The following is a 26,102-nucleotide window of genomic DNA, read 5'->3' on the forward strand; positions in this document are numbered from 1 at the left end:
AATTTGCAAGAGGTGAAATGTATCTCACCGGAGAAAGCGCCCAACCGAGAGAAACAGTGCCCCTCTTGTCTCTTTATGCGTAGCCCATCTATCTGATGCTATGTTGCAGCAGCCAGCCAGCGCCAGCCGTCTGGTCAAAATGAGTATGATTTTGTTGGCGCCCGTGGCATTGAATGAATGCAAGGGAAGCTAGCGACCCAGTGTTGCCAACTCCTCAGTAAGGAAAGTAGATATTGGCTGCCCTAAAAGTCGCTAAATGACGTCTTCGCCTGTTTGCATAATTGGCCATGTGCATAATAACGTCGTGGGAGAGACAAAACGTGAGTAAAAAACACCCTAAATATGTTTAGAAATACAAATGAGCAAGCTGCAGAGAGTGGCACACACAGCGAATAAAAACCAGATATTTGAGGCCATACTCCTCCTTCGGCACTTTATGGACCCCATTGTTAATCCCCGTCATAACAGAGGCATTGTCAGTCCCTATCCCCAGGAGTTTCTCTTTTTTTAAGACAACACTTCTCGAGGAAAGCCACAATAGCACGGGCTATAGATTTGGCATCTCCTCCCTCCAACTCAACAAGCCCCAGAAATGTTGATACAATTGTCTGCTTGGTGCCACTAAAGTACTGTAACGACCCGGTATTGTGTTCTGTGTTTGTGGGTGTGTTATGGTTCTCATGGCTACTAGCAGGGGTTAAATATGTCAGGACAGAGGGAAAGGCTGGGGGGGTATGATGGGTAATCCCGCGGGATTTGGAAATGATAAATAGGGATTACTGTCTCATCTTCTCTCTCTTTCTGTTCGGGGCCTTGATCTGTTCCTATGGGAGTAAACATTAATTAGACTTGGTATAGTTGTGTACATTCGGCATTTAGCGGCGTGGGCTGTGGCCTGAACAATAGCCCAGTTTAGGAATAAACCTGTGTTCTGACCTGCACACCTAGAGTCCGTCTCTTTTTCCTTTATGACCCAGCCGGGTCATTACAGTACCTTATCACAACCCCCAGGTACTTAGAAACACTTACATCCGTGGACTCATCGAGGAGGAGGCTGAAACGCTGGTCACCCACATCTGCGACCAACTTTTTCAGAAAGTATGGTGCTAGAACACCATTAATCATTTCTGTGCACTTTGTCCTGTGCATTTTAAAGTGGGTAGTAGCAGTGGAGTCTGAGAAAGCAGCTCTACATGCTTCTCCAATGTGTTCACGTCAGCATGGAACAGTGTTCAGCGATAGCTAATGCCACGGTGGCCTCAGCCTTTTTTGCAGAGTCCATTTTTTTAACCATAAATGGCAGCTTATTTGGGGTGGAACTGTTATAAGGCTTTGCCTTTTGAGTATGTTTTGAGTTGTCATGTGTTTTTTTACATCACTAAGTTTGGCATAGAAATCAGCCTTACAATACAGGCAGTATGCCCGTGTATCATCTCCAATAAACGGCTTCAACCAGCCTTTGAATTCAGGGTTTGATTCCCACTCCTTTCTGTATTTTTGAGTGTACAGTTTAGACTGAGACATGATGAGCTAGCCAGCTAGATGTTTAGCTTATGTCACAGAGAGGCACACACACAGTGGACAATGTAAGTGACTGAGGCTGTGGGAGTCAAATGCAGTGATTTATTTTAGACAAAGTACATTTTACATTTACATCCCGCCCTGGATCAGCCAGCGGCGGCTTCCTTCATGGGTGATTCATTTGTAGTTTGGACACGGAGGGGTGAACATCTGCTCTGACTGCAGCTGGGAGAGACTGCTGCGCGGGGACTGGGGTGGGGCCCACGGCAGCACCCGCTGCTGGTTGAGAAGAGTAAGAACGATACATGCTTTCATGTCAGAGTCTCCAAAGGTCTCCAATAACACCAGAAAAAGTCGCTAGATTTGTCTCTAGTCGATTTTTTACAAAATGTGTCGCTAGAGGGGTCTGAATACTCGCTAAATATATCGACAATGTCGCTAAGTTGGCAACACTGTAGCGACCATTCGGCCTCCCTTGATTTTATTTTAATTTTTTTAATAGCCAATCAGCATTGAACTAAACTGAGGAAACTCAACTGTTAATGGTCCCGGAGCACCAAAAGAAAGTGTCAAGGGAATACAGTTTGGATTTGGCTTCACACCAATTACATCATATTAAAGACAAACATCATTGACTGAAAAAATCTTGAATTGTTGCATCTTGTTTTGGTGTTGTCCTAAGGTGGCTGGCTAGCTCAAATTTACCATTTCCTAGAATGGCCATGGACAGATAGCGATTGGACATGTGGTTTTACCTAATTATCCATACAAATCAAATTGTATTTGTCACATGCTCCGAATACAACAGGTGTAGACCTTACAGTGAAATGCTTACTTACAAGCCCTTAACCAACAATGCTTTAAGAAGTTAAGAAAAAAATAAAAATAAGTTTTCAGTAAAAAATAGATATAAAATAAAAGTAACAAATAATTAACAGCAGCAGAAAAATAACAATAGCGAGGCTATATACAGGGGGTACCGCTACAGAGTCAATGTGTGGGGGGCACCGGTTAGTCGAGGTAATTGAGGTAATATGTACATGTAGGTAGAGTTAAAGTGACTATGCATAGATAATAACAGAGAGTAGCAGCAGTGTAAAAGAGGGGTCTGGGTAGCCCTTAGATTAGCTGTTCAGGAGTCTTATTGCTTGGGGGTAGAAGCTGTTTAGAAGCCTCTTGGACCTCGACTTGGTACTGCTTGCCTTGCGGTAGCAGAGAGAACAGTCTATGACTAGGGTGGCTGGAGTCTTTGACAATTTTTAGGGCCTTCCTCTGACACCGCCTGGTATAGAGGACCTAGATGGCATGAAGCTTGGCCCTGGTGATGTACTGGGCCGTACGCACTACCCTCTGTAGTGCCTTGCGGTCGGAGGCTGAGCAGTTGCCATACCAGGCAGTGATGCAACCCGTCAGGATGCTCTCGATGGTGCAGCTGTAAAACCTTTTGAGGATCTTAGGACCCATGCCAAATCTTTTCAGTCTCCTGAGGGGGAATAGGTTTTGTCGTACCCTCTTCACGACTGTCTTGGTGTGCGTGGACCATGTTAGTTTGTTGGTGATGTGGACGCCAAGGAACTTGAAGCTCTCAACCTGCTCCACTACAGCCCCGTTGATGAGAATGGGGGTGTGCTCGGTCCTCCTTTTCCTGTAGTCCACAATCATCTCCTTTAGTCTTGGTTACATTGAGGGATAGGTTGTTATTCTGGCACCACCCGGTCAGGTCTCTGACCTCCTCCCGATAGGCTGTCTCGTCGGTGATCAGGCCTACCACGGTTGTCATCAGCAAACTTAATGATAGTGTTGGAGTCGTGCCTGGCCGTGCAGTCATGAGTGAACAGGAAGTACAGGAGGGGACTGAGCACGCACCCCTGAGGGGCCCCCATGTTGATGATCAGCGTGGTGGATGTGTTGTTACCTATCCTTACCACCTGGGGGCAGCCGGTCAGGAAGTCCAGGATCCAGTTGCAGAGAGAGGTGTTTAGTCCCAGGGTCCTTAGCTTAGTGATGACCTTTGAGGGCACTATGGTGTTGAACGCTGAGCTGTAGTCAATGAATAGCATTCTCACATAGGTGTTCCTTTTGTCCAGGTGTGAAAGGGCAGTGTGGAGTGCAATAAGGATTGCATCATCTGTGGATCTGTTGGTGCGGTATGCAAATTGGAGTGGGTCTAGGGTTTTTGGGATGATGGTGTTGCTGTGAGCCATGACCAGCCTTTCAAAGCATTTCATGGCTACATTTGTGAGTGCTACGGGTCGGTAGTCATTTAGGCAGGTTTCCTTTGTGTTCTTGGGCACAGGGACTATGGTGGTCTGCTTGAAACATGTTGGTATTACAGACTCAGACATGGAGAGGTTGAAAATGTCACTGAAGACACTTGCCAGTTGGTCAGCGCATGCTCAGAGTACACGTCCTGGTAATCCGTCTGGTCCTGCTGCCTTGTGAATGTTGACCTGTTTAAAGGTCTTACTCACATCAGCTGCGGCGAGCGTGATCACACAGTTGTCCGGAATAGCTGATGCTCTCATGCATGTTTCAGTGTTACTTGCCTCGAAGTGAGCATAGAAGTTATTTAGCTCATCTGGTAGGCTCGTGTCACTGGGCAGCTCTCGGCTGTGCTTCCCTTTGTAGTCTGTAATAGTTTGCAAGCCCTGCCACATCCAATGAGCGTCGGAGCCAGTGTAGTACGATTCGATCTTAGTCCTGTATTGACGCTTTGCCTGTTTGATGGTTCGTCGGAGGGCATAGTGGGATATTTTATAAGCTTCAGGGTTAGAGTCCCGCTTCTTGAAAGCGACAGCTCTACCCTTTAGCTCAGTGTGGATGTTGGCTGTAATCCATGGCTTCTGATTGGGGTATGTACGTACGGTCACTGTGTGGACGACGTCCTCGATGCACTTATTGATAAAGCCAGTGACTGATGTGGTGTAGTCCTCAATGCCATCGGAAGAAACCCGGAACATATTCTTACCTTTGCCTCGATTCGGCAGTCTCATCCAGATCATCATGGCATTTGTAGTTCTTTATGATAGCCACATTAGCAGCTAATTAACATTTCATTTTTGGGGGGTAAATACAGGCAAATATATAGATAAAATCACCTTGTTCTTGAGAGATTTACATGGTTTTCAAAACGTCACGCCAGGATAAGCCTACACGAAACACAGCCCTTATTCCCCTTCTTTTAAGTGTTTCTAAAATGAATGGTGGAAAAACGATTGGAACCATTTCCCTGTTGGACCTTTTAGGTTTTATAGGTATTATGACTCATACTGTGGTACTCTATTATCACAACACATAGGTTGTAATAGGGCATTTTTTTCCCTGGCTTGGCTTCCCCAGGGATTTTACCTACGCACCACGACTGCTGATGCTGAGTATCTTTTGGGATAAACATAGGAAATTCCTACACAGCAGCCAAGTAATGCAATAGCTCAACAATATTCTCCTTTAGACAAAGGCACATTTGTCCATGAAACCTTCTGCAAACATAGCCACGGGAAGTAGGGGTGCTGAGGGTGTTGCAGCACTCCCTAAAAAATAAAACATAATTACACAACCAGATTTTGAACTAGGCCTTTATTACTCCTGTACTCCTCAACCCCCCCCACCCCCCACCCCACCCCAATGAACACTTGCAAGGCATGCTGGGTACTATTCTAATGAACCTATGAAACAAGGCCAATAATAATAATACCCAGTGTTTTTTGCCATTTTTATTTTTTACATTAGCATTTTGGTCATTTAACAGGCACTTTTATTCCGAGTGACTTACAGTCATTGCATTTAACAGAGGTAGATAAACAACTACATCACACAGTCTTAGCAAGTGAAACATTTTTTGTTACTGTTACTGAGAATGTTGTTATAGTGAAGGCGTGTAGTTGCAAATGTATTTTGTGTCTAAATTCCAAAATACCCCAATATACCTGTATTTGATGTAAATACTGGAATGGAATGTTCGTATCCGGTATCTGCTAAATGACAAAAATGTCAAATGTAAATGTTTTACATACAGATATACTACTGTATTTAATTATATAGAAAATATATATATATTTATATTGATGTCACAAATGTATCATTTGTACAGTTCTTTATCAACTTCTTCGGGATCGGTGTCCCTTCAACAGCATGGTTGAGCTAACATAGGCTAATGTGATTAGCATGAGGTTGTAAGTAACAAGAAAATTTCCCAGGACATTGACATATCTGATATTGGCAGAAATCTTAAATTCTTGTTAATCTAACTGCACTGTCCAATTTACAGTCACTTTTACAGTGAAAGAATACCATGCTATTGTTTGAGGAGAGTGCACAATTTTAAACATGAAAAGTTATTAATAAACAAATTAGGCACATTTGGGCAGTCTTGATACAACATTTTGAACAGATGTGCAATGGTTCATTGGATCAGTCTAAAACTTTGCACATACACTGATGCCATCTAGTGGCTAAAATCTAAATTGCACCTGGGCTGGAATAATACATTATGGCCTTTCTCTTGCATTTCAAAGATGATGGTACAAAAAAAATAAAAAGAACGGTTGTTTTTTTCTTTGTATTATCTTTTACCAGATCTATTGTGCTATATTCTCCTACATTCCTTTCACATTTCCACAAACTTCAAAGTGTTTCCTTTCAAATGGTACCAAGAATATGCATATCCTTGCTTCAGGGCCTGAGCTACAGTCAGTTAGATTTGGGTATGTCATTTTAGGCCAATTTTTTTTTTAAAGGGGCGGATACTTAAAAGGTAATTTTTTTTATTATTTGTTCCATTTGACTGTGTAAAACCCAAAATCTAGCAGTACTACTTCTCTGAGAGTGAGGCGGATATAGCATTTTGCAAAAAAAATAAAATAATTATTTGTCTCTCTGAAATGAAATCATCAAGTGACAGATTTTAAGCAAATAAATGCCTGTCATTAAATGCGATGCATGATTAGATAGCTTAGCTTTTGACTGCATGCTACAAACTTGGCATGTTCCACCAGCTGTGCTCCTCTGTTGCACACATTAGGCCATGTTTGTGCAATGAAAAAAACATGACAATAATGTTACAGAACCATTGCTAGTTTTTTGGGGAATATGTATGCAAACTTTGTATACTGGTGTGGTGGTGACCATAAAGCCATTTGAAAACAATTGAAAAGTATTAAAGATGCACTATACTGAAATCACTCCACCATTTTCTGTTTAATAAAATTCTAATATTTTTCTTAATTTCAGTTTGTGACAAAACAAGCAAGTATAGTGTATAGAATCATTGTACCATCTAAACGGCTGTGAAATATATTTTCCATAACCAAAAATATTGTATTTTCAAGCTGTTTGAAGCTGGTGTACACAAGTGACTGCGCGCTCATGCATGGAGCCCAACACTCAGCAGTTCCGTCTGGACCTCTGCTGGGCTGTATCAGCTGCTCTAAGCTTCTGCTACACACAAACCCACCTGTGCTACCATTTGCATGCATGGCCATCATGCATTTGAAGAAGAGGCTGTATAAAATCATGGCATATTAGTTTCTTACAGTTTTTATTATAAATCACTTAGAAGCATTTAGTATTTTGTTGACAAATCTCAAGCAATGATTAAATCTCCAAATACATGTACAGGACTTATAACAATCTTCTACTCTTTGTACACTGATAGTACGTCATCCTGAGCTCTTTATTGCAAAACCTTAAATACAAATGTCATCCGTCAGTGTATACAGTTTTGTTGAGAGGAAGTTCACACATTGTTTCGATCAGGGGAAAACAAAGTGGCATTGCTGATGGTTTCCTTCAAACTGTAAATACAGTGGGAGAAAAGTTTAATTTGTTTACCAGTCCTAAATCATGTATGATGTAAAGCTAGACCTGCGCTTTAGTTGAGTTTTCTCAATGGACTTTCTAAAAAGCTCAGAGATGCAGATAATTATGTTGGGATAATGATATACATGTACCTGGGACACATTGAGGGTTCCTTACTTTTTCCTTCATGTGTGTATATATAGTAATAAAACTTTATATATATAACTTTAATGCCTGACAGCATTCCATTGTAGGCTATTCTGCATTCTCATTGCAAACAGTTTTTTAGTTGACATTACATTATGTCATGTCAACTTGTTTTGCTTAGTGAATAGCAGGTGCAAGAAATGCTTGCATTTGTTGTATTGCAATTTGCTAGCATGTTGTATTGAATGCTGATGACTGTAAATTCGATCTACGGCAGCATTGCGTGTGTGTGTCAGAGAGAGAGAGAGGTTATGTGCACACTGGCCACAAAATGAGGTGGAAACTGAGCTGCACTTCCTAAACTCCTGCCAAATGTATGACCATATTATACACACACATTTCCCTCAGATTAGACAGACCCACAAATAAAACAAATTTTAAATCAAATTTTGATAAACTCCCATATCTATTGGGTGAAATACCACAGTGTGCCATCATAGCAGCAATATTTGTGACCGGTTGCCACAAGAAAAGGGCAACCAGTGAAGAACAAACACCATTGTAAATACAACCCATATTTATTTATGTTTGTTTATTTTCCCTTTTATACTTTAACTATTGTCACATCATTATAACACTGTACATTGCCATAATATGACATTTGAAATGTCTAATCCTTTGAAACTTGTGAGTGTTATTATCTATTTCACTTGCTTTGGCAATGTACTCTTACGTTTCGAATGCCAATAAAGCCCTTTTAATTTAATTTAATTGAGAGTGAGAGCGAGAGCGAGATTGGGAGGGGTGAGAGCCAAGGGGGGTGAGTGGGGCGATATATGCCATATATGGGCACGCCATCGACTCTGCCTTGCTATTGGCTGTGGGCCTTGTGCAGCTGCCTGTCAACAAGATGGCCTTCCTCTCCACGGATGTTCTGATTCCGATTATTTTGGTTGGTCAGAGAATGTACCGTAAAGGCCAGCCTGTGTCAGTTCTAAAAAGGTAGCCAGATGAACGAGGAAGAGTGTGAAACAGGCTCAGGATCAGTACAGGTTGTGTACAATCGAAAAACGGACAGTAGGCTTCGATGTTAACATTAGGTTAATATTAGAAAGTAAGTACTCTATTCTGCAGATAGCTAGCTACGTGGACACGTAACGCTAAAAGATAACCCGAGTCACCTGTACCCCCATCCTTGCTCAATCGGATTCCTCGGTCGGTTGTGGAGAGGAAATCGGGCCTACGACGGGGTGACTTGCTAGTGCTGTCATCCGCACTGTTGCAGGTCAAGAGCTTGCGGATCTACAGGTAAGATGACGAAAACATGAACAATTGCACTTTACGTTAGCAATTCTTAGCTGCATTTCAATGTCGTTAGCCAGTAACACACAATATGGGTTCCATTGCAATTTTGTTTGGCAGCCTAGCCAGCACACAATGTTACACTACACAACCCTTAACGTAGTTGGCTAACTGATATACATTTTTACTTCAAAGACAGATGTGGTGCCTATCAGTTAGCCGCGCCATAGCGAGTGTTTGTAACCATGTAACAACGAGATTGTTGGCGTCTTGTGCTATAACGCGCTAACTAACTTAATGTTAGCTGGCTAGCCAACTAGGCTAACTTAGCTTAACGTTACCGATTTATCTAACTAGCAGCTAGGAAATGAAGTTGGTTAGCTAACGTTACTGTGCCTAGTTAGCTAGTTGTGTTAGCTACCTAGCTAACATTAGCCAGCTAACGTTAGTGTTTACTTTGGGGCCTGCACGTCAGGTAGTTGCTAGTTAGCATAATTTATTAGCATATAACTAACCTAATGTAAGCTAACATTAGTTAGCTAGTTAACCAAGGTACGGACCTAGGAGGTTAACTTAGTTAACGTTAGTTATAAGAATAACTAAACCATCTGGTTAAACCACAGCCAGGATTTCTGTTTTCGTCCTATTCCTAGCTAGCTATGTATCTAAGTTAGCTAGATTGCGCAATTATTGTTACATTTGTATCATGTATTTGGTCATTTCAACTGACTGTTTGGTTGATCATTGTTAGACATCTGAATAAACACACATGGGGATGTCAATAATTAGTCATTGGCTACTCATGGTTACCCATGTAGACCACCTGTAAGTTACAACCTAATGGAAATGTTCCGTTAAATTCTGAAGGTGCTTTGTTTATAGCTAGAGTCCATGTCACCTGTACTTCCTCAGTGCAGTAACGTTAATCTGTTTCGTTTGTTTGATTTTCAGCATCTTGATTCAGTATTGGCTAGGTGACCATGTTTTCCAAACACTCTGGTAAATATTTACTCTGAATTAAGATTCAAAGATGTCTGCGTAAACAATGGGGTGTCAGCTATGACACATGACATATTGACTTTGAAAACATCTATGTTGTTTATTGAACTACAGTATGTGAAGTGGATTTACAGCTGGTTACAGAATTTCATCATGTGTCCCTGATCTGCATAATTATGGATATTTTTTTATTTAACCAGGTAGGCAAGTTGAGAACAAGTTCTCATTTACAATTGCAACCTGACCAAGATAAAGCAAAGCAGTTTGACACATACAACAACACAGTTACACATGGAGTAAAACAAACATGCAGTCAATAATACAGTAGAAAAATATGTCTATATATAATGTGAGCAAATGAGGTGAGATAAGGGAGGTACAGGCAAAAAAAAAAGGCCATGGTGGCGAAGTACATACAATATAGCAAGTAAAACACTGTAATGGTAGATTTGCAGTGGAAGAAAGTGCAAAGTAGAAATAATGGTGTGCAAATGAGCAAAATAAATACAGTAGAGGTAGTTGTTTGGGCTAAATTATAGATGGGCTATGTACAGGTGCAGTAATCTGTGAGCTGCTCTGACAGCTGGTGCTTAAAGCTAGTGAGGGAGATAAGTGTTTCCAGTTTCAGAGATTTTTGTAGTTCGTTCCAGTCATTGGCAGCAGAGAACTGGAAGGAGAGGCAGCCGAAGGAGGAATTGGCTTTGGGGGTGACCAGAGATATACCTGCTGGAGCGCGTGCTACAGGTGGGTGCTGCTATGGTGACCAGCGAGCTGAGATAAGGGGGGACTTTACCTAGCAGGATCTTGTGGATGACCTGGAGCCAGTGGGTTTGGCGACGAGTATGAAGCGAGGGCCAGCCAACGAGTGTACAGGTCGCAGTGGTGGGTAGTATATGGGGCTTTGGTGACAAAACGGATGGCACTGTGATAGACTGCATCCAATTTATTGAGTAGGGTATTGGAGGCTATTTTGTAAATGACATCACCGAAGTCGAGGATCGGTAGGATGGTCAGTTTTACGAGGGTATGTTTGGCAGCATGAGTGAAGGATGCTTTGTTGCGAAATAGGAAGCCAATTCTAGATTTAACTTTGGATTGGAGATGCATAATGTGAGTCTGGAAGGAGAGTTTACAGTCTAACCAGACACCTAGAATATGTGGACAACTACAAATACCTAAGTCAGAACCATCCAGAGTAGTGATGCTGGACGGGCGGGCAGGTGCAGGCAGCGATCGGTTGAAGAGCATGCATTTAGTTTTACTTGTATTTAAGAGCAGTTGGAGGCCACGGAAGGAGAGTTGTATGGCATTGAAGCTCGTCTGGAGGGTTGTTAACAGTGTCCAAAGAAGGGCCAGAAGTATACAGAATGGTGTTGTCTGCGTAGAGGTGGATCAGAGACTCACCAGCAGCAAGAGCGACATCATTGATGTATACAGAGAAGCGAGTCGGCCCAGGAATTGAACCCTGTGGCACCGCCATAGAGACTGCCAGAGGCCCGGACAACAGGCCCTCCGATTTGACACACTGAACTCTATCAGAGAAGTAGTTGGTGAACCAGGCGAGGCAATCATTTGAGAAACCAAGACTATTGAGTCTGCCGATGTGGTGATTGACAGAGTCAAAAGCCTCAGCCAGGTCAATGAATTATGCTGCACAGTATTGTTTCTTATCGATGGCAGTTAAGATATCGTTTAGGACCTTGAGCGTGGATGAGGTGCACTCATGACCAGCTCTGAAACCAGATTGCATAGCGGAGAAGGTGCGGTGGGATTCGAAATGGTCGGTAATCTGTTTGTTGACTTTGCTTTCGAAGACCTTAGAAAGGCAGGGTAGGATAGATATAGGTCTGCAGCAGTTTGGGTCAAGAGTGTCCCCCCCCCCCCTTTGAAGAAGGAGATGACCGCAGCTGCTTTACAATCTTTGGGAATCTCAGACGACATGAGCGGTTGAACAGGCTAGTAATAGGGGTTGCAACAATTTCGGCAGATCATTTTAGAAAGAAAGGGTCCAGATTGTCTAGCCCGGCTGATTTGTAGGGGTCCAGATTTTGCAGCTCTTTCAGAACATCAGCTGACTGTATTTGGGAGAAGGAGAAATGGGGAAGGCTTGGGCGAGTTGCTGTGGGGGGTGCAGTGCTGTTGACCGGGGTAGGGGTAGCCAGGTGGAAAGCATGGCCAGCCGTAGAATAATGCTTATTGAAATCCTCAATTATAGTGGATTTATTGGTAGTGACAGAGTGCAGTGCAGTGGGCAGCTGGGAGGATGTTCTCTTATTCTCCATGGACTTTACAGTGTCCCAGAACTTTTTTGAGTTTGTGTTGCAGGAAGCAAATTTCTGCTTGAAAAAGCTAGCCTTGGCTTTTCTAACTTTCTGTGTATATTGGTTTCTAACTTCCCTGAAAAGTTGCATATCACGGGGGCTGTTTGATGCTAATGCAGAACGCCACATGATGTTTATGTGTTGGTTAACCTGTTTAGGATAGGGGGCAGTATTTTCACGGCCGGATAAAAACGTACCCGATTGAATATTTTTATTACTCCTGCCCAGAAACTAGAATATGCATATAATTGTTTGATTTAGATAGAAAACACCCTAAAGTTTCTAAAACTGTTTGAATGGTGTCTGTGAGTATAACAGAAATCATATGGCAGGCCAAAACCTGAGAAGATTCTAAACAGGAAGTGCCCTCTCTGACCATTTCTTGGCCTTCTATAGCCTCTTTATCGAAAACAGAGGATCTCTGCTGTAACGTGACATTTTCTAAGACTCCCATAGGCTCTCAGAAGGCGCCAGAACGGGGAATGATGACTCTGCAGTCCCTGGCTGAAAAACAGTAGCGCGTTTGGATAGTGGTCGATCTGAGAACAATGAAACGGGTGCGCGCATGCACGTGAAGAGTCCATTTTACATTTTCAGTCTTTGAACGAAAACGACGTCTCCCGGTCGGAATATTATCGCTATTTTACGAGAAAAATCGCATACATTTATTTTAAACAGCGTTTGACATGCTTCGAAGTACGGTAATGGAATATTTTGACATTTTTTGTCACGATATGTGCCGGCGCGTCACCCTTTGGATAGTGTCTTGAACGCAAGAACAAAACGCCGCTATTTGGATATAACTATGGATTATTTGGAACCAAAACAACATTGGGTGTAAACTAGAAGTCCTGGGAGTGCATTCTGACGAAGAACAGCAAAGGTAATCCAATTTTTCTCATAGTAAATCTGAGTTTGGTGAGTGCCAAACTTGGTGGGTGTCAAAATAGCTAGCCATGATGGCCGGGCTATCTACTCAGAATATTGCAAAATGTGCTTTCACCGAAAAGCTATTTTAAAATCGGACATAGCGATTGCATAAAGGAGTTCTGTATCTATAATTCTTAAAATAATGTATGTTTTTTGTGAACGTTTATCGTGAGTAATTTAGTAAATTCACCGGAGGTTTGCGGGGGGTATGCTAGTTCTGAACGTCACATGCTAATGTAAAAAGCTGGTTTTTGATATAAATATGAACTTGATTGAACAAAACATGCATGTATTGTATAACATCGAGTCCTAGGAGTGTCATCTGATGAAGATCATCAAAGGTTAGTGCTGCATTTAGCTGTGGTTTTGGTTTTTGTGACATATGCTAGCTTGAAAAATGGGTGTGTGATTATTTCTGGCTGGGTACTCTCCTGACATAATCTAATGTTTTGCTTTCGTTGTAAAGCCTTTTTGAAATCGGACAATGTGGTTAGATAATGGAGAGTCTTGTCTTTAAAATGGTGTAAAATAGTCATATGTTTGAAAAATTGAAGTTTTGGGATTTTTGAGGAGTTTGTAATTCGCGCCACGCCCTATCATTGGATATTGGAGCGGAACATCTAGATGTAAGAGGTTAAGGGCAGTCATGTCTGGAGAGAACCAAGGGCTCTATCTGTTCCTGGTTCTTATTTAAGATGGTGAGGAAGGCATTTAAAAAAACAAAAAACAGGCATCCTCTACTGACGGGATGAGATCAATATCCTTCAAGGATACCCAGGCCAGGTCGTTTAGAAAGGCCTGCTCGCTGAAGTGTTTCAGGGAGCGTTTCACAGTGATGAGTGGAGGTCGTTTGACCGCTGACCCATTACGGATGCAGGCAATGAGGCAGTGATCGCTGAGATCTTGGTTGAAAACAGCAGAGGTGTATTTAGAGGGCATGTTGGTTAGGATGATATCTATGAGGGTGCCCGTGTTTACGGCTTTGGGGTGGTACCTGGTAGCATCTTTGATAATTTGTGTGAGATTGAGGGCATTAAGCTTAGATTGTAGGATGGCTGCGGTGTTAAGCATGTCCCAGTTCAGGTCACCTAGCAGCACGAGCTCTGAAGACAGATGGGGGGGCAATCAGTTCACATATGGTGTCCAGAGCACAGCTGGGGGCAGAGGGTGGTCTATAGCAGGTGGCAACAGTGAGAGACTTGTTTTTAGAGAGATGGATTTTTAAAAGTAGAAGTTCAAATTGTTTGGGTACAGACCTGGATAGTAGGACAGCCTGCGGAGTTCTATCTCTGCAGTAAATTGCAACACCGCCCCCTTTGGCCGTTCTATCTTGTCTGAAAATGTTTTAGTTAGGGATGGAGATTTGAGTTTTTGGTCTTCCTAAGCTGGGATTCAGACACAGCTAGGACATCCGTGTTGGCAGTGTGCTAAAGCAGTGAATAAAACAAACTTAGGGAGGAGGCTTCTAATGTTAACATGCATGAAACCAAGGATATTACGGTTACAGAAGTCATCAAAAGAGAGCGCCTGGGGAATAGGAGTGGAGCTAGGCACTGTAGGGCCTGGATTCACATCTACATTGCCAGAGGAGGAGTAGGATAAGGGTACAGCTAAAAGCTATGAGAATTGGTCGTCTAGGACGTCCGGAACAGAGAGTAAAAGGAGCAGGTTTCTGGGGGCGATCAAATAGCTTCAAGGTATAATGTACAGACAAAGGTATGGTAGGATGTGAATACAGTGGAGGTAAACCTAGGCATTGAGTGATGAGAGAGATTGTCTCTTGAAACATCATTGAAACCAGGTGATGTCATCGCATGTGTGGGTGGTGGAATTGAAAGGTTGGGTAAGGTATAATGAGTAGGGCTAGAGGCTCTACAGTGAAATAAGCCAATAACACTAACCAGAACAGCAATGGACAAGGCATATTGACATTAAGGAGAGGCATGCTTAGCCGAGTGATCATAAGGGTCCATTGAATAGTGAGGTTGGTTGGGGTCACGGTGATTCAGACAGCTAGCTGGGCCATGGGTAGCAAGCTGGCAGAAGATGGTCTGTTTTTAGCCACCTCGTGCGTTTCCGTCGGTAGATTTCAGGTTACGTTCAGGTTACGTCGCGACGGAGGGGCCAGTTGGATAACTCCCTCTGGCAGATCACGTCGGTAGTCCAGTCGTGAAGGCCCGGTGGGGCTCCGCATCGGCAGTAAAACGGGTCCAGATAGGTGATTGTAGCCCAGGAGTGGCTGATGGAACTCTTCAGCTGGCTAGCTCTGGAATAATTGATGTTTGCTCCGGGACCGACGTTAGCCAATAGTCACTCGGATAGCAGCTAGCTAGCTGCAGGATCCAGGTGTAAATGTCCAGAGCTTGCGGTAGAAATCCGGGGATATGGAGAGAAAATAGGTCCGGTATGCTCTGGTCTGAATCAGGTTGTACAAAACTGGCGATAGCTTTTCGAGCTAAAGGATAGCTGATGACCGCCAACTGTGTGAACTGGCTAACTTCTGGCTAGCTTCTGTTGTGGATTTGAGATTTGAGGTGAATAAGATTTTTTTTTAAACAATTGGTGATGCGGGTTTCAGGAGAGTGTTTTGAAGTTGAGTTTTTAGAAAAAAATATATAAAAAGATATGCGAAGAAAAGATTGTGTGTGTGTGTGTGTGTGTGTGTGTGTGTGTGTGTGTGTGTGTGTGTGTGTGTGTGTGTGTTGTATGTATGTGTATATATATATATATATATATATATATTGCTCAAAAAAATAAAGGGAACACTTAAACAACACATCCTAGATCTGAATGAAATAAATAATCTTATTAAATACTTTTTTCTTTACATAGTTGAATGTGCTGACAACAAAATCACACACAAATAATCAATGGAAATCCAATTTATCAACCCATGGAGGTCTGGATTTGGAGTCACTCTCAAAATTAAAGTGGAAAACCACACTACAGGCTGATCCAACTTTGATGTAATGTCCTTAAAACAAGTCAAAATGAGGCTCAGTAGTGTGTGTGGCCTCCACGTGCCTGTATGACCTCCCTACAATGCCTGGGCATGCTCCTGATGAGGTGGCGGATGGTCTCCTGAGGGATCTCCTCCCAGACCTGGACTAAAGCATCCGCCAACTCCTGGACAGTCTGTGGTGCAACGTGGCGTTGGTGGATGGAGCGAGACATGATGTCCCAGATGTGCTTAATTGGATTCAGGTCTGGGGAACGGGCGGGCCAGTCCATAGCATCAATGCCTTCCTCTTGCAGGAACTGCTGACACACTCCAGCCACATGAGGTCTAGCATTGTCTTGCATTAGGAGGAACCCAGGGCCAACCGCACCAGCATATGGTCTCACAAGGGGTCTGAGGATCTCATCTCGGTACCTAATGGCAGTCAGGCTACCTCTGGCGAGCACATGGAGGGCTGTGCGGCCCCCCAAAGAAATGCCACCCCACACCATGACTGACCCACCGCCAAACCGGTCATGCTGGAGGATGTTGCGGGCAGCAGAACGTTCTCCACGGCGTCTCCAGACTCTGTCACGTGCTCAGTGTGAACCTGCTTTCATCTGTGATGAGCACAGGGCGCCAGTGGCGAATTTGCCAATCTTGGTGTTCTCTGGCAAATGCCAAACGTCCTGCACGGTGTTGGGCTGTAAGCACAACCCCCACCTGTGGACGTTGGGCCCTCATACCACCCTCATGGAGTCTGTTTCTGACCGTTTGAGCAGACACATGCACATTTGTGGCCTCCTGGAGGTCATTTTGCAGGGCTCTGGCAGTGCTTCTCCTGCTCCTCCTTGCACAAAGGCGGAGGTAGCGGTCCTGCTGCTGGGTTGTTGCCCTCCTACGGCCTCCTCCATGTCTCCTGATGTACTGGCCTGTCTGTAGCGCCTCCATGCTCTGGACACTACGTTGACAGACACAGCAAACCTTCTTGCCACAGCTCGCATTGATGTGCCATCCTGGATGAGCTGCACTACCTGAGCCACTTGTGTGGGTTGTAGACTCCGTCTCATGCTACCACTAGAGTGAAAGCACCGCCAGCATTCAAAGGTGACCAAAACATCAGAAGCATAGGAACTGAGAAGTGGTCTGTGGTCACCACCTGCAGAACCACTCCTTTATTGGGGGTGTCTTGCTAATTGCCTATAATTTCCACCTGTTGTCTATTCCATTTGCACAACAGCATGTGACATTTATTGTCAATCAGTGTTGCTTCCTAAGTGGACAGTTTGATTTCACAGAAGTGTGATTGACTTGGAGTTACATTGTGTTGTTTAAGTGTTCCCTTAATTTTTTTGAGATATATATATCACACACACACGGGACAAGACGAGGACAACGGACGTCTGACTGCTGCTATTAAAGTGTTGTATCTTAAATAGGCACACAAATGTAGAGATATGCACAATAGACCTCTGCATATTTTGGTATTATTCTACACACTGGCTATTTTTTTTAAAGATTATTTTATAAATAAATGTAACCTTTTATTTAACTAGACAAGTCAGTTGAGAGCAAATTGTTATTTACAATGATGGCCTACACCAGCCAAACCCGGATGGCGCTGGGGAAATTGTGCGCCACCCTATGGGACTCCCAATCACGGCCGGTTGTGATACAGCCTGGAATCGAAGCAGGGTGTCTGTAGTGACACCTCAAGCACTCAAGACCAAATTTGTTTGGACCGGACCGACTCAGTCATAGATGTCTGTTTCCCCTTTTTCCCTCAGAACAGCTTCAATTTGTCAGGTCATGGACTCTACAAGGTGTCAAAAGCATTTTGAAGGGATGTTTCGCCAATGTTTCCCACAGTCGTGTCAAGTTGGCTGGATGTCCTTTGGGTGGTAGACCATTTCTGATACACACGAGAAACTGTTGAGCGTGAAAAACCCAGCAGCGTTGCAATTCTTGACACCAACCGGTGCGCCTGGCACCTACTTCCATGCCCCGTTCAAAGGCACTTCAATATTTTTGTCTTGCCCATTCACCCTCTGAATGGCTCACATACACAAACCATGTCTCAAGACTTAAAAATCCTTCTTTAACCTGCCTCTTCCCCCTTCATCTACACTGATTTGAAGTGGATTTAACAAGTGACATCAATAAGGGATCATAGCTTTCACCTGGTCCAGTCTGTCATGGAAAGCGCAAGTGTACTTCTGTAGAGTACAGTAAATTTGTGTACTCAACTCGTGTGCTTTACTGTGTACTGTACGGAACTCTATTCTACTGTACTGAACTATACTTTAATAAAAACATTTTTACCAAATCTGAACCAATGTCTGATGTCTGTTTTGGGTCAAATCAAGGCTAGTCTGGACTGGACCAAAAATCAACATCTTTAGACGTTGAAATCAAGGCCAGGGGGGACTGACCAAATTTCAAATACTTTTCCAATGTCCATGGACGTCCGGTGTCGGTTGGTGCTCAGTGAGTAAGGAAGCTCATTACAGTAAATGGAAAGAGCGGGGGCTCATGGGTAGGTGTCAGTAGGTAGCCGGGAGGGGTGACATTAACTAGAGGGAGAGGGCTTGTCCAGGCTGTAGTCACACTTGCTTTGACCACCAAATGGTAGAAAGAGAAAGAAAACCGTTGTGGAAGGAAGGACTGTAGCGGGTGACCCAACAGTGGTTTGTGACTATGATTTCCCATTGTTGCCAATTCAATTGCAGTAATTTGTAAAATAATTGTGTTTTTAATCACTTAATAATTCATAACCAAGTAGATATTAGTAAAATTGTTAATATGTAGGTCTACCTTTACTTGTTACTTTTGTGAACTTTCATGATCCTCCCTCATGAGGACAGAAATTGGAATTTTTTTTTTTTACAGAATTAAGGCACAGGGCAGTGTGTGTGTATGTTGATATTAGCTGGCAGGGGTCTTCACATCAACATGATTGTGTTTTGATGTGTTACTGATGCCTCTAAGACTTTTTCTGGTAAATGTTTTCTAAGGCCCCTTTTCCATCTGTTTGAATAGAGATCGAAGCCTTTGCTTAGTCCTAATATTTAGGATAGAAAATAGTTCAACTGTGTATATATGCCTTGATTTCTTAAATATAGACGCCTCCTGTAGCTTTCATTAGACACCATATTTATCATCCTATGAACTTGGTGGAGCTCAAGGGTCATTTTTACATTGAAATGCTCTTTTCTCAAAGACGAAAGAAGTAATCAAACTACAGGAAAAGCACATGTGTTGTTCAACTGAGATCTAGGCCTATACATTTTTATCTTTGGTACTACAATTAGAAGTATGGGAATAGTGGAGCAATGGGGCATTGAAATGAGCTTTAGGCATCTTCATGATTCATCTTCACATGTAGGTCTATATTCAATAGTTAAATTCCAGGGATCATCCATTGACGCGCCTGCTTGGGTCAGCCTAAAATCCTCTCAGAATAGCCTGTGTATCAGTTTTGTATTGATAGGGTTTGTATTAAATGTTTACAGAAACTACAATTCACCATTTTGGCGACCACTGTCCTGGCCCTTACAACCAACACTATTTGAGTGTCGCGGGTTGGTGATGAACTCTCTCTTGGTTGAAGCCAATTGGTGGAAAGAAACAACCTGATGTAGAGCTATAGTTTAAAAGGAGTGCATCGATATCCATTGCAGTTCAGCACAGTGCTATTCACTGCCAGAGAAGCACAGCTGACAGACCAAACACTTCTATAGCCAGCTTCTCTGCCTAACCCTCTCATGACAAAGGCACTCTGAGTTCATTTTATCGGGGATGGGTGGAGTCCATTATTCTTGTAGACGAGCATCATCAGCCTCACCTTGGCCCGGGCTGCTGCTGTATTGTCCCTGCAGGCGCAGCCAAGGCGAGGGCCAGTGGCTGGAGTAATTTATCACCTCTCTGCATAGTCCACCATTCTCAAAGCCTCTGAAAGGAGAGGGAGGATATCGCTCGAGGCGAACGAGGGGCCTGTCTGAATTATGAGGAAAGCCTGGAATTAGGATTTTTGTTGAACAAGTGTTTTTCCCTGAAAGGTCCTTTCCTGCTTAGTATGCCTAAACTGTTTCTTCTCAATATTATATTTTCTCTGTGATAAAATAGGAATGATGTCGTGCTAAACATTCCTTCAATGCCTGAGACTATTCTAACGGTGGTATTTTAGTGGGCGCAGATAGAAACGCAAGTTGTGGAATTGAAATGTATTCTGTGGCATGTGACAACCGTTTTGTTTCTATACATTCCCTGTTAAACCTGGAGCATTCTGTTATGATGTGGAGCCTGCTGAATATGCTCCAGTAGAAAACTGGACTAATTGTTTGACTACATGATGGAGGAGTGAATCCTCCTGTATTTGTGTGTGTAGTTCAGCGGTCGGTCGGACAACTTGGGGAGCCAGTGAGAGACGAGCCGCTGGCACGGCACTCAGCTATTTCTGTACTGCTGCTTGGCATGGACAGGATTTGGAGGATTAGGCAAAAAAAGCTTAAAACCAGCCTTGATTTGCAGGAATTGTTTCAAATGAGGGGGGAAAACCTGTGCAATGATAATGCAGTTTTTATCAGCTGTCGGGGAATACAGATTTTCGGCAAAGTCTCGGTCGTGTTTTGGTGCATGGATATCACTATAATACGATAAAGGGTCTACTAGTCTCATGTCCTCATTTTGTGGACTCTGTCATCATTCAGGCTATTACTCATTACCTGTATTACCTGTTATTAAGCCAGTATAGATGTCTTTAAACATACTGCTTGTATTAGATGGTGTCTCCCTGCAGAGTTCAGCATTGTTTCAGCTGGTATGGAGACACGTGTAGAATAGAACCGCATACTGCATGCCGTTTTATTACCATTGTAGCATTTTACTACCACCTGTTCATCAGCCGCCTTACTTCCTAAATAAATTGCAGGGGATATTGTGGGATAGCCTATTTAATGACAGCGATGACTACAGGATTGATTATAGCCACTGACTCCAGCTTCTGGGTGACTGCTGTCCATCTCTCCATCTTCTGAAGCAATGTTGGTGGCTCTAAATGGTAGATACTGGTCAATAGAGAGGGAATCTGACTGGAGCTAAATGATTCACTCACTGGCTGCCACTCACTGCCTGCTTCAGGAAGTGCCAGTGTTTGTTACAAAGATGGACAAGCAGACTGACACTCACTGTCCCTGTTACGCCAACCAATCTTTTTATGTGGGGGATAAAAACAGAGTGGGGTGGTGGCCCTGGAATGTACTTCATACAGGATGTAATCTGCAGGCTCTTAGCTGGAGCTGTGTGACTTATAAAGCCCTTAACCAACCCAAGAGTAGTTCTGTCCTCTGACGAGCGCACACACCGCCCGAGCAGCAGACTACTTAGTGTAGACATTCCTCTTCAGCCGAAGGTACGCCTTCTCATGCTTTCAACTGGCGACAAGTATAGATAGGCCTATATCTAGCCTATGTTTGGCTGGTAAGGGTCACCTCAGGGGCCAAACAATAGTGTAACACTAGTGGTGTCTGTCTCAACTTGTTTGTAATCACGAGATGGAAAGAGATGGCTTGTTCAGTTTTTTTTTAATGAGATGTTTCATAAATTTTTATATACTGTGTGTGTGTGTGTGTGTGTGTGTGTGAGATTATTTTTTTTTTTTAGGGGACAGGGAAGTCCTGAGACTAGGGTCTCTTTTACAGATGAGCGCTGCATAAATACATCAAACACATACAATATACATAATAAGAAAAAGACACATTTATCAACATAGAGGTCTAAAGGTCTTGTTGAAACAGTTTCGCACCACTTGTTCCTCTTAAGCACCCAGTGTCACATTTTTGGCAGGGTAACATGAAATGGCACGGGCACCCCGGGTAAACGGTTTTCCTGCAGGCCGCAGCCAAGGTCCTTTACTCTGCCTGGCAGGCAATATCAATTCCACTACTCTCCCCTTCTAAAAATACACTAGGCATATGCTTTCCTTGTTCTTCCACACCTCCTATTAGGCAGGTCCTCTTTTGAAGTGTCAGGATGGGAATCCATTTGCTGTTTTATTCCTCCCTTCATCTGCCCCAGACACAAGGCCCCGAAATGGAAGCCTTTAATTAGATTGAAAGCCTTCAAGGTGAGATAATTGACTAATTGAGTTTAGCTGTTGAGGCTGTCTGAAAGCACGAGTCATCCTGACTTCCTTGTGCACTGCGACTTGGTTTCTGGACCACCAAGAGGCTAGAAGCTGTCTTGCTGTAATGAATGGTTAGGAGTGAAATTTGATCCAATGAGTGTCTCACACCCTTCCATAGAGGTTGCTTCTGTATTAGCATGTCACAGAATTAGACTAGGTGACTTAGGTACTTAGTACTAATGCAACATGTAGAATGCATGGGAAGAAATGGGCCCTCAAAGTAGATTTTTAGATGTGTAATAAAATTTGATGAAATGACATTACTCATGTTACTCTCCCCCGGCTAGATGACCTATGATGGTGAATGTTGTGATACTGCTCTCTAACTCCTCTCTCTCTCCCTACAGATTGTATGCCCTCTTCCTGTGACGGTGCCTGCTGGCTCGCACAGAGAGAATGAGTGGTGTGGTGCACAGCAGATGCCCAGCCTAGACGCCGCCGATATGCTTCCCTCCGGCCCGTGATGGACCGAGACACCTTCTCCCACATCCGACTGTGGTGCCCACGCCCCTTTGGCACCTACTCCCAGAACAAGCCCCGAAGCACGGGTACGGGGGGCAGTGGGGCAGCCCCCTCCCTCTGCAAGGCTGACACTGCGGGGCGCACGTCGCTGGAGGCTGGGGGAGGCGTGGACGGCCAGGAGGAGGAGGAGGATGCAGGCTCCGAGAACACTCCCCCAGATGCCGACCCGGCCTCGGCACCGCAGGCCCCCTCCACCCCTCCCGGCGCCACTCAGATGGAGGATGGGAGGGTGCTGCTGGACACCTGGTACGTCATCAAGCCGGGCAACACCAAGGAGAAGATTGCCTTCTTCGTGGCCCACCAGTTCAGTGGGGTGGGCCTGCCTCGACCCAGCGCCATAAAGGTGAAAGGGAACTGGGCCACGGACTGCACTAAGGCCAAGCGCAGGCGCCGCTGCTCCTCCTATGACCCCCCTGCCCGGGCCCAGGCCAACGTTATTCCCGCCCCCCCGCCCCCAGAGCCCTCCACCCTAGAGGACGTCCCCGGCGTGAGTGAGACTGACCTGTTGTCCGTGGCGGAGATGGTGGCCCTGGTGGAGCAGCGTACAGCCATGGCCCTGCAGGGCATGGTGGCCCAGGGACAGGCTGCCCCAGAAGACCCCGAGCACACACTCCTGCGGGGCACAGTCTCTGACCCCAGCCCCATGGTGTTCCTGTCAGAGAGCCCTGACCCCTCGCATGGTGCCCTGGAGGAGGAGGAGCAGCAGGAGTCCCGGCGTGTGGCTCAGGTCGTAGCCCACTTTGAGTCCCAACATCAACTCCTGGAGAACACACTGAGGCCCGCGTCGGGCCTGGACTCTCCCAGGGAGAGGGAGCGGAGCGGGGACTCTGGCAGCGCTGGGCCCACCCACGGCCGAGGCGAAGTGAGGATAGCCTTCCGGGTGTCCAGCCTGGATCCCCGCTCGCAGTCGGAGCCCGCAGGCCGGCCCCGCTGCATGTTCATGAGCTGTGGGGGAGGAGGAGGGGGGCAGGCGAGGGCCCGGGCCAACGAGAAGATCACCTGTGATCTCTACCAGCTGGTCAGCCCCTCGTCACGTGACCCCAGCCTCCTGCTGGCCGGCTCTCCAAAAGCTGACCCCCATGGGGAGGGCCATACGGACCGGCCAGCCTCCAGCAGCCCGGACCCCAGCCAGGAGCTCGGCTCTGGGGAGAAGAAGCCTGTGGCCCGGGAGAGGGTGACTGGCTTCCACGTGGAGGTGGTGGTCACGGGTGCTGTGGACCAGTGTGTGTTCTATGGCAAGGACAGCACAGAGAATGTGCAAGAGGAGACGGTGTGTTTCGCCATGCCCAGTGGGGTCAGCCCTGCCGACGGCTCAGAGGACCCCCCTCCAGGCCAGCTGTTCTTCCTGCAGCCCCAGAGAGGGTCTGACGAGGACAGTGGCACCGGCAGCAGCAGTGGAATGTGCTCTCTGGACTGCGCCAATAACAACAATCCTGCTGGGGATGCTGCTGACCGGCCGGAATCCCCCCTGGCCGGTGTGGAGGACTGCTCGGACCCCTCCCTGTGCCGTCTCTACCGCCACGTCTCTCACGACTTCCTGGAGATCCGCTTCCAGATCCAGCGGCTGCTGGAGCCTCGTCAGTACATGCTGCTACTGCCCGACCACATCATGGTCAACATCTTCAGCTACCTGCCCACCCGCTCGCTGGCCGCCCTCAAGTGCACCTGCTACGACTTCAAGGTTCTGATTGAGACGTACGGTGTGCCCGCCACCGACTCGCGCTGGAACCAGGACCCGCTGTACCGCGACGACCCCTGCAAGCAGTGCAAGCGGCAGTACGAACGGGGCGACGTGTCTCTCTGCCGCTGGCACCCCAAACCTTACCACCACGACCTGCCTTATGGACGCTCCTATTGGATGTGCTGCCGGCGCACGGACAAGGACACACCAGGCTGCTGCGTGGGGCTGCATGACAACAACTGGGTACTGCAGCCTTGCGAGCTGGTGCAGACCCGCGCTAAGAGGGAGGACGGGAGGTAAAGGGGCCCTTCCTGGGTCCCAGTACCCCTCTTACTCCCTCTAGACCCACTGCACCTGGTGGCACGCTACAGACCAGGGTTGGGGTCCTCTCCTGTGTTGTCAGCGCTCTCTCTGCTCGCCATCACCTTGTTCTTAGCAGTCGACTAGCTCCCTACTCGGTTGTTAGTACATGTGAAAACTGGACACCTGATGAGTGGGCCCATGTTGATGGTATGGTGCTCTGTGTGCTGCATGAGGCCTGATGCTCAACGTTTCTGCCTATTGGTCAACTGACAGTCACGTCCTAGCCATGCTGTCAGTACTGGAGCTGACCCCAACCTTACTGACCAGAGGCCCAGCCACTGAGGACTGGCTGGCTCACAGAGGGAGTCTGTGAAAGTTTTTAAAGGTCCAATGCAGCTGTTTTTATCTCAATATCAAATCATTTCTGGGTAACAGTTAAGTACCTTCCTGTGATTGTGTTCAATTAAAATGGTCAAAAAGAAAAAATAGCATCTTGGCAAAGAGCATTTTCTTAAGCAAGAATTTTTGCTTGGACTGTCTGGGTCTGATTGGGGAGGGGAAAACTGAGAGCTAGCTGTCTGTTGTTGGCAGAGGTTTAACTCTTTCTTATTGGTCTATTAACTAGTGATGTCACCAGGTAGGCCAAAAATCCATCCCACCAAAACAGGCTGAAATTTCAGGTGGTGTTTTCAAACAGCTCTTACACTAAAAGGGCTTTAACTCGCATTTTCACAATTGCACAGTATAATTCCAACCTCAGTGCGAAAATGTATATAAAACACAGGAAATCATGTTTTTGACTGCACTGGGCCTTTAATGATTGAGACTTTTAACAGTGTGGGGGCAAGAGAAGGCAAATTGTCAATTTGCAAAGGTCTGGTGTCACTTTGTACAATGGTTTTGACTGCTTGATGTTTTAGTTTTTTGGTGTGGGAGCGAATGTTTGCTGTTTTTTTGAGGACTATGTTCTCCCTCCTGCCTCTATTTTTTTGCCCCTCCCTCCCCACTAACCCCCAGTCCCAACTCCTTGCTAGTCGGCAGAGGGCAGTCTTTGCGTCAATGCGGGTGAAAAGAAACATTTACACCAGCTTCCAGCCTTAATCCCACTGGTCCCACTCACACTCCCTAAATCTGCAAAACCTTGACAAATACAGTATAGAGAACTTTGTTCACTTGACCCCCCCCTGACCGGGTATTGGGAGACCACTGTAGGTTTCAGATGTACAATGCTAATGGGAATATGTGCTTCTCAAATAAACAGAAATGATTAAAACTGGAATAAGACCCCTGACGTTTCTTTCTGCATGATGACTTGTTGGTAACCTGTTTGTATTTTGATAGGCCTACACTGTAGCAACTTCTAATTGAAAAATCTATTGATAATATTGATATAATTTAGCTTATTTATAGATTTGAAATTGTCTTGCATCAACTTGTGTCAAGTGGAGGACAGTGACA

At 45.1% G+C, this 26,102-nt stretch overlaps 1 protein-coding gene across 3 annotated transcripts; it reads left to right on the forward strand.

Moving 5' to 3' along the window:
* Positions 1–162: 162 nt before the first annotated feature.
* Positions 163–25,926, forward strand: fbxo46 (F-box protein 46). 3 transcript variants are annotated; one of them, XM_014213958.3, is made up of 3 exons: positions 8,343–8,772; positions 9,718–9,765; positions 22,486–25,926. In XM_014213958.3, exon 3 carries the CDS (start codon positions 22,602–22,604, stop codon positions 24,639–24,641), a length of 2,040 nt encoding a protein of 679 aa, XP_014069433.2. In that variant the 5' UTR covers positions 8,343–8,772; positions 9,718–9,765; positions 22,486–22,601; the 3' UTR covers positions 24,642–25,926. The 3 variants fall into 3 exon arrangements, with proteins under 3 accessions (XP_014069434.2, XP_014069433.2, XP_014069432.2); XM_014213959.3 differs by lacking the exons at positions 8,343–8,772; positions 9,718–9,765 and adding an exon at positions 163–320; XM_014213957.3 differs by lacking the exon at positions 9,718–9,765 and having other exon boundaries at positions 8,345–8,772.
* Positions 25,927–26,102: the final 176 nt, after the last annotated feature.

This window comes from Salmo salar, chromosome 09 (assembly GCF_965601325.2).
Source record: "Salmo salar chromosome 09, fSalSal1, whole genome shotgun sequence".
Lineage (NCBI taxonomy): Eukaryota > Metazoa > Chordata > Actinopteri > Salmoniformes > Salmonidae > Salmo > Salmo salar.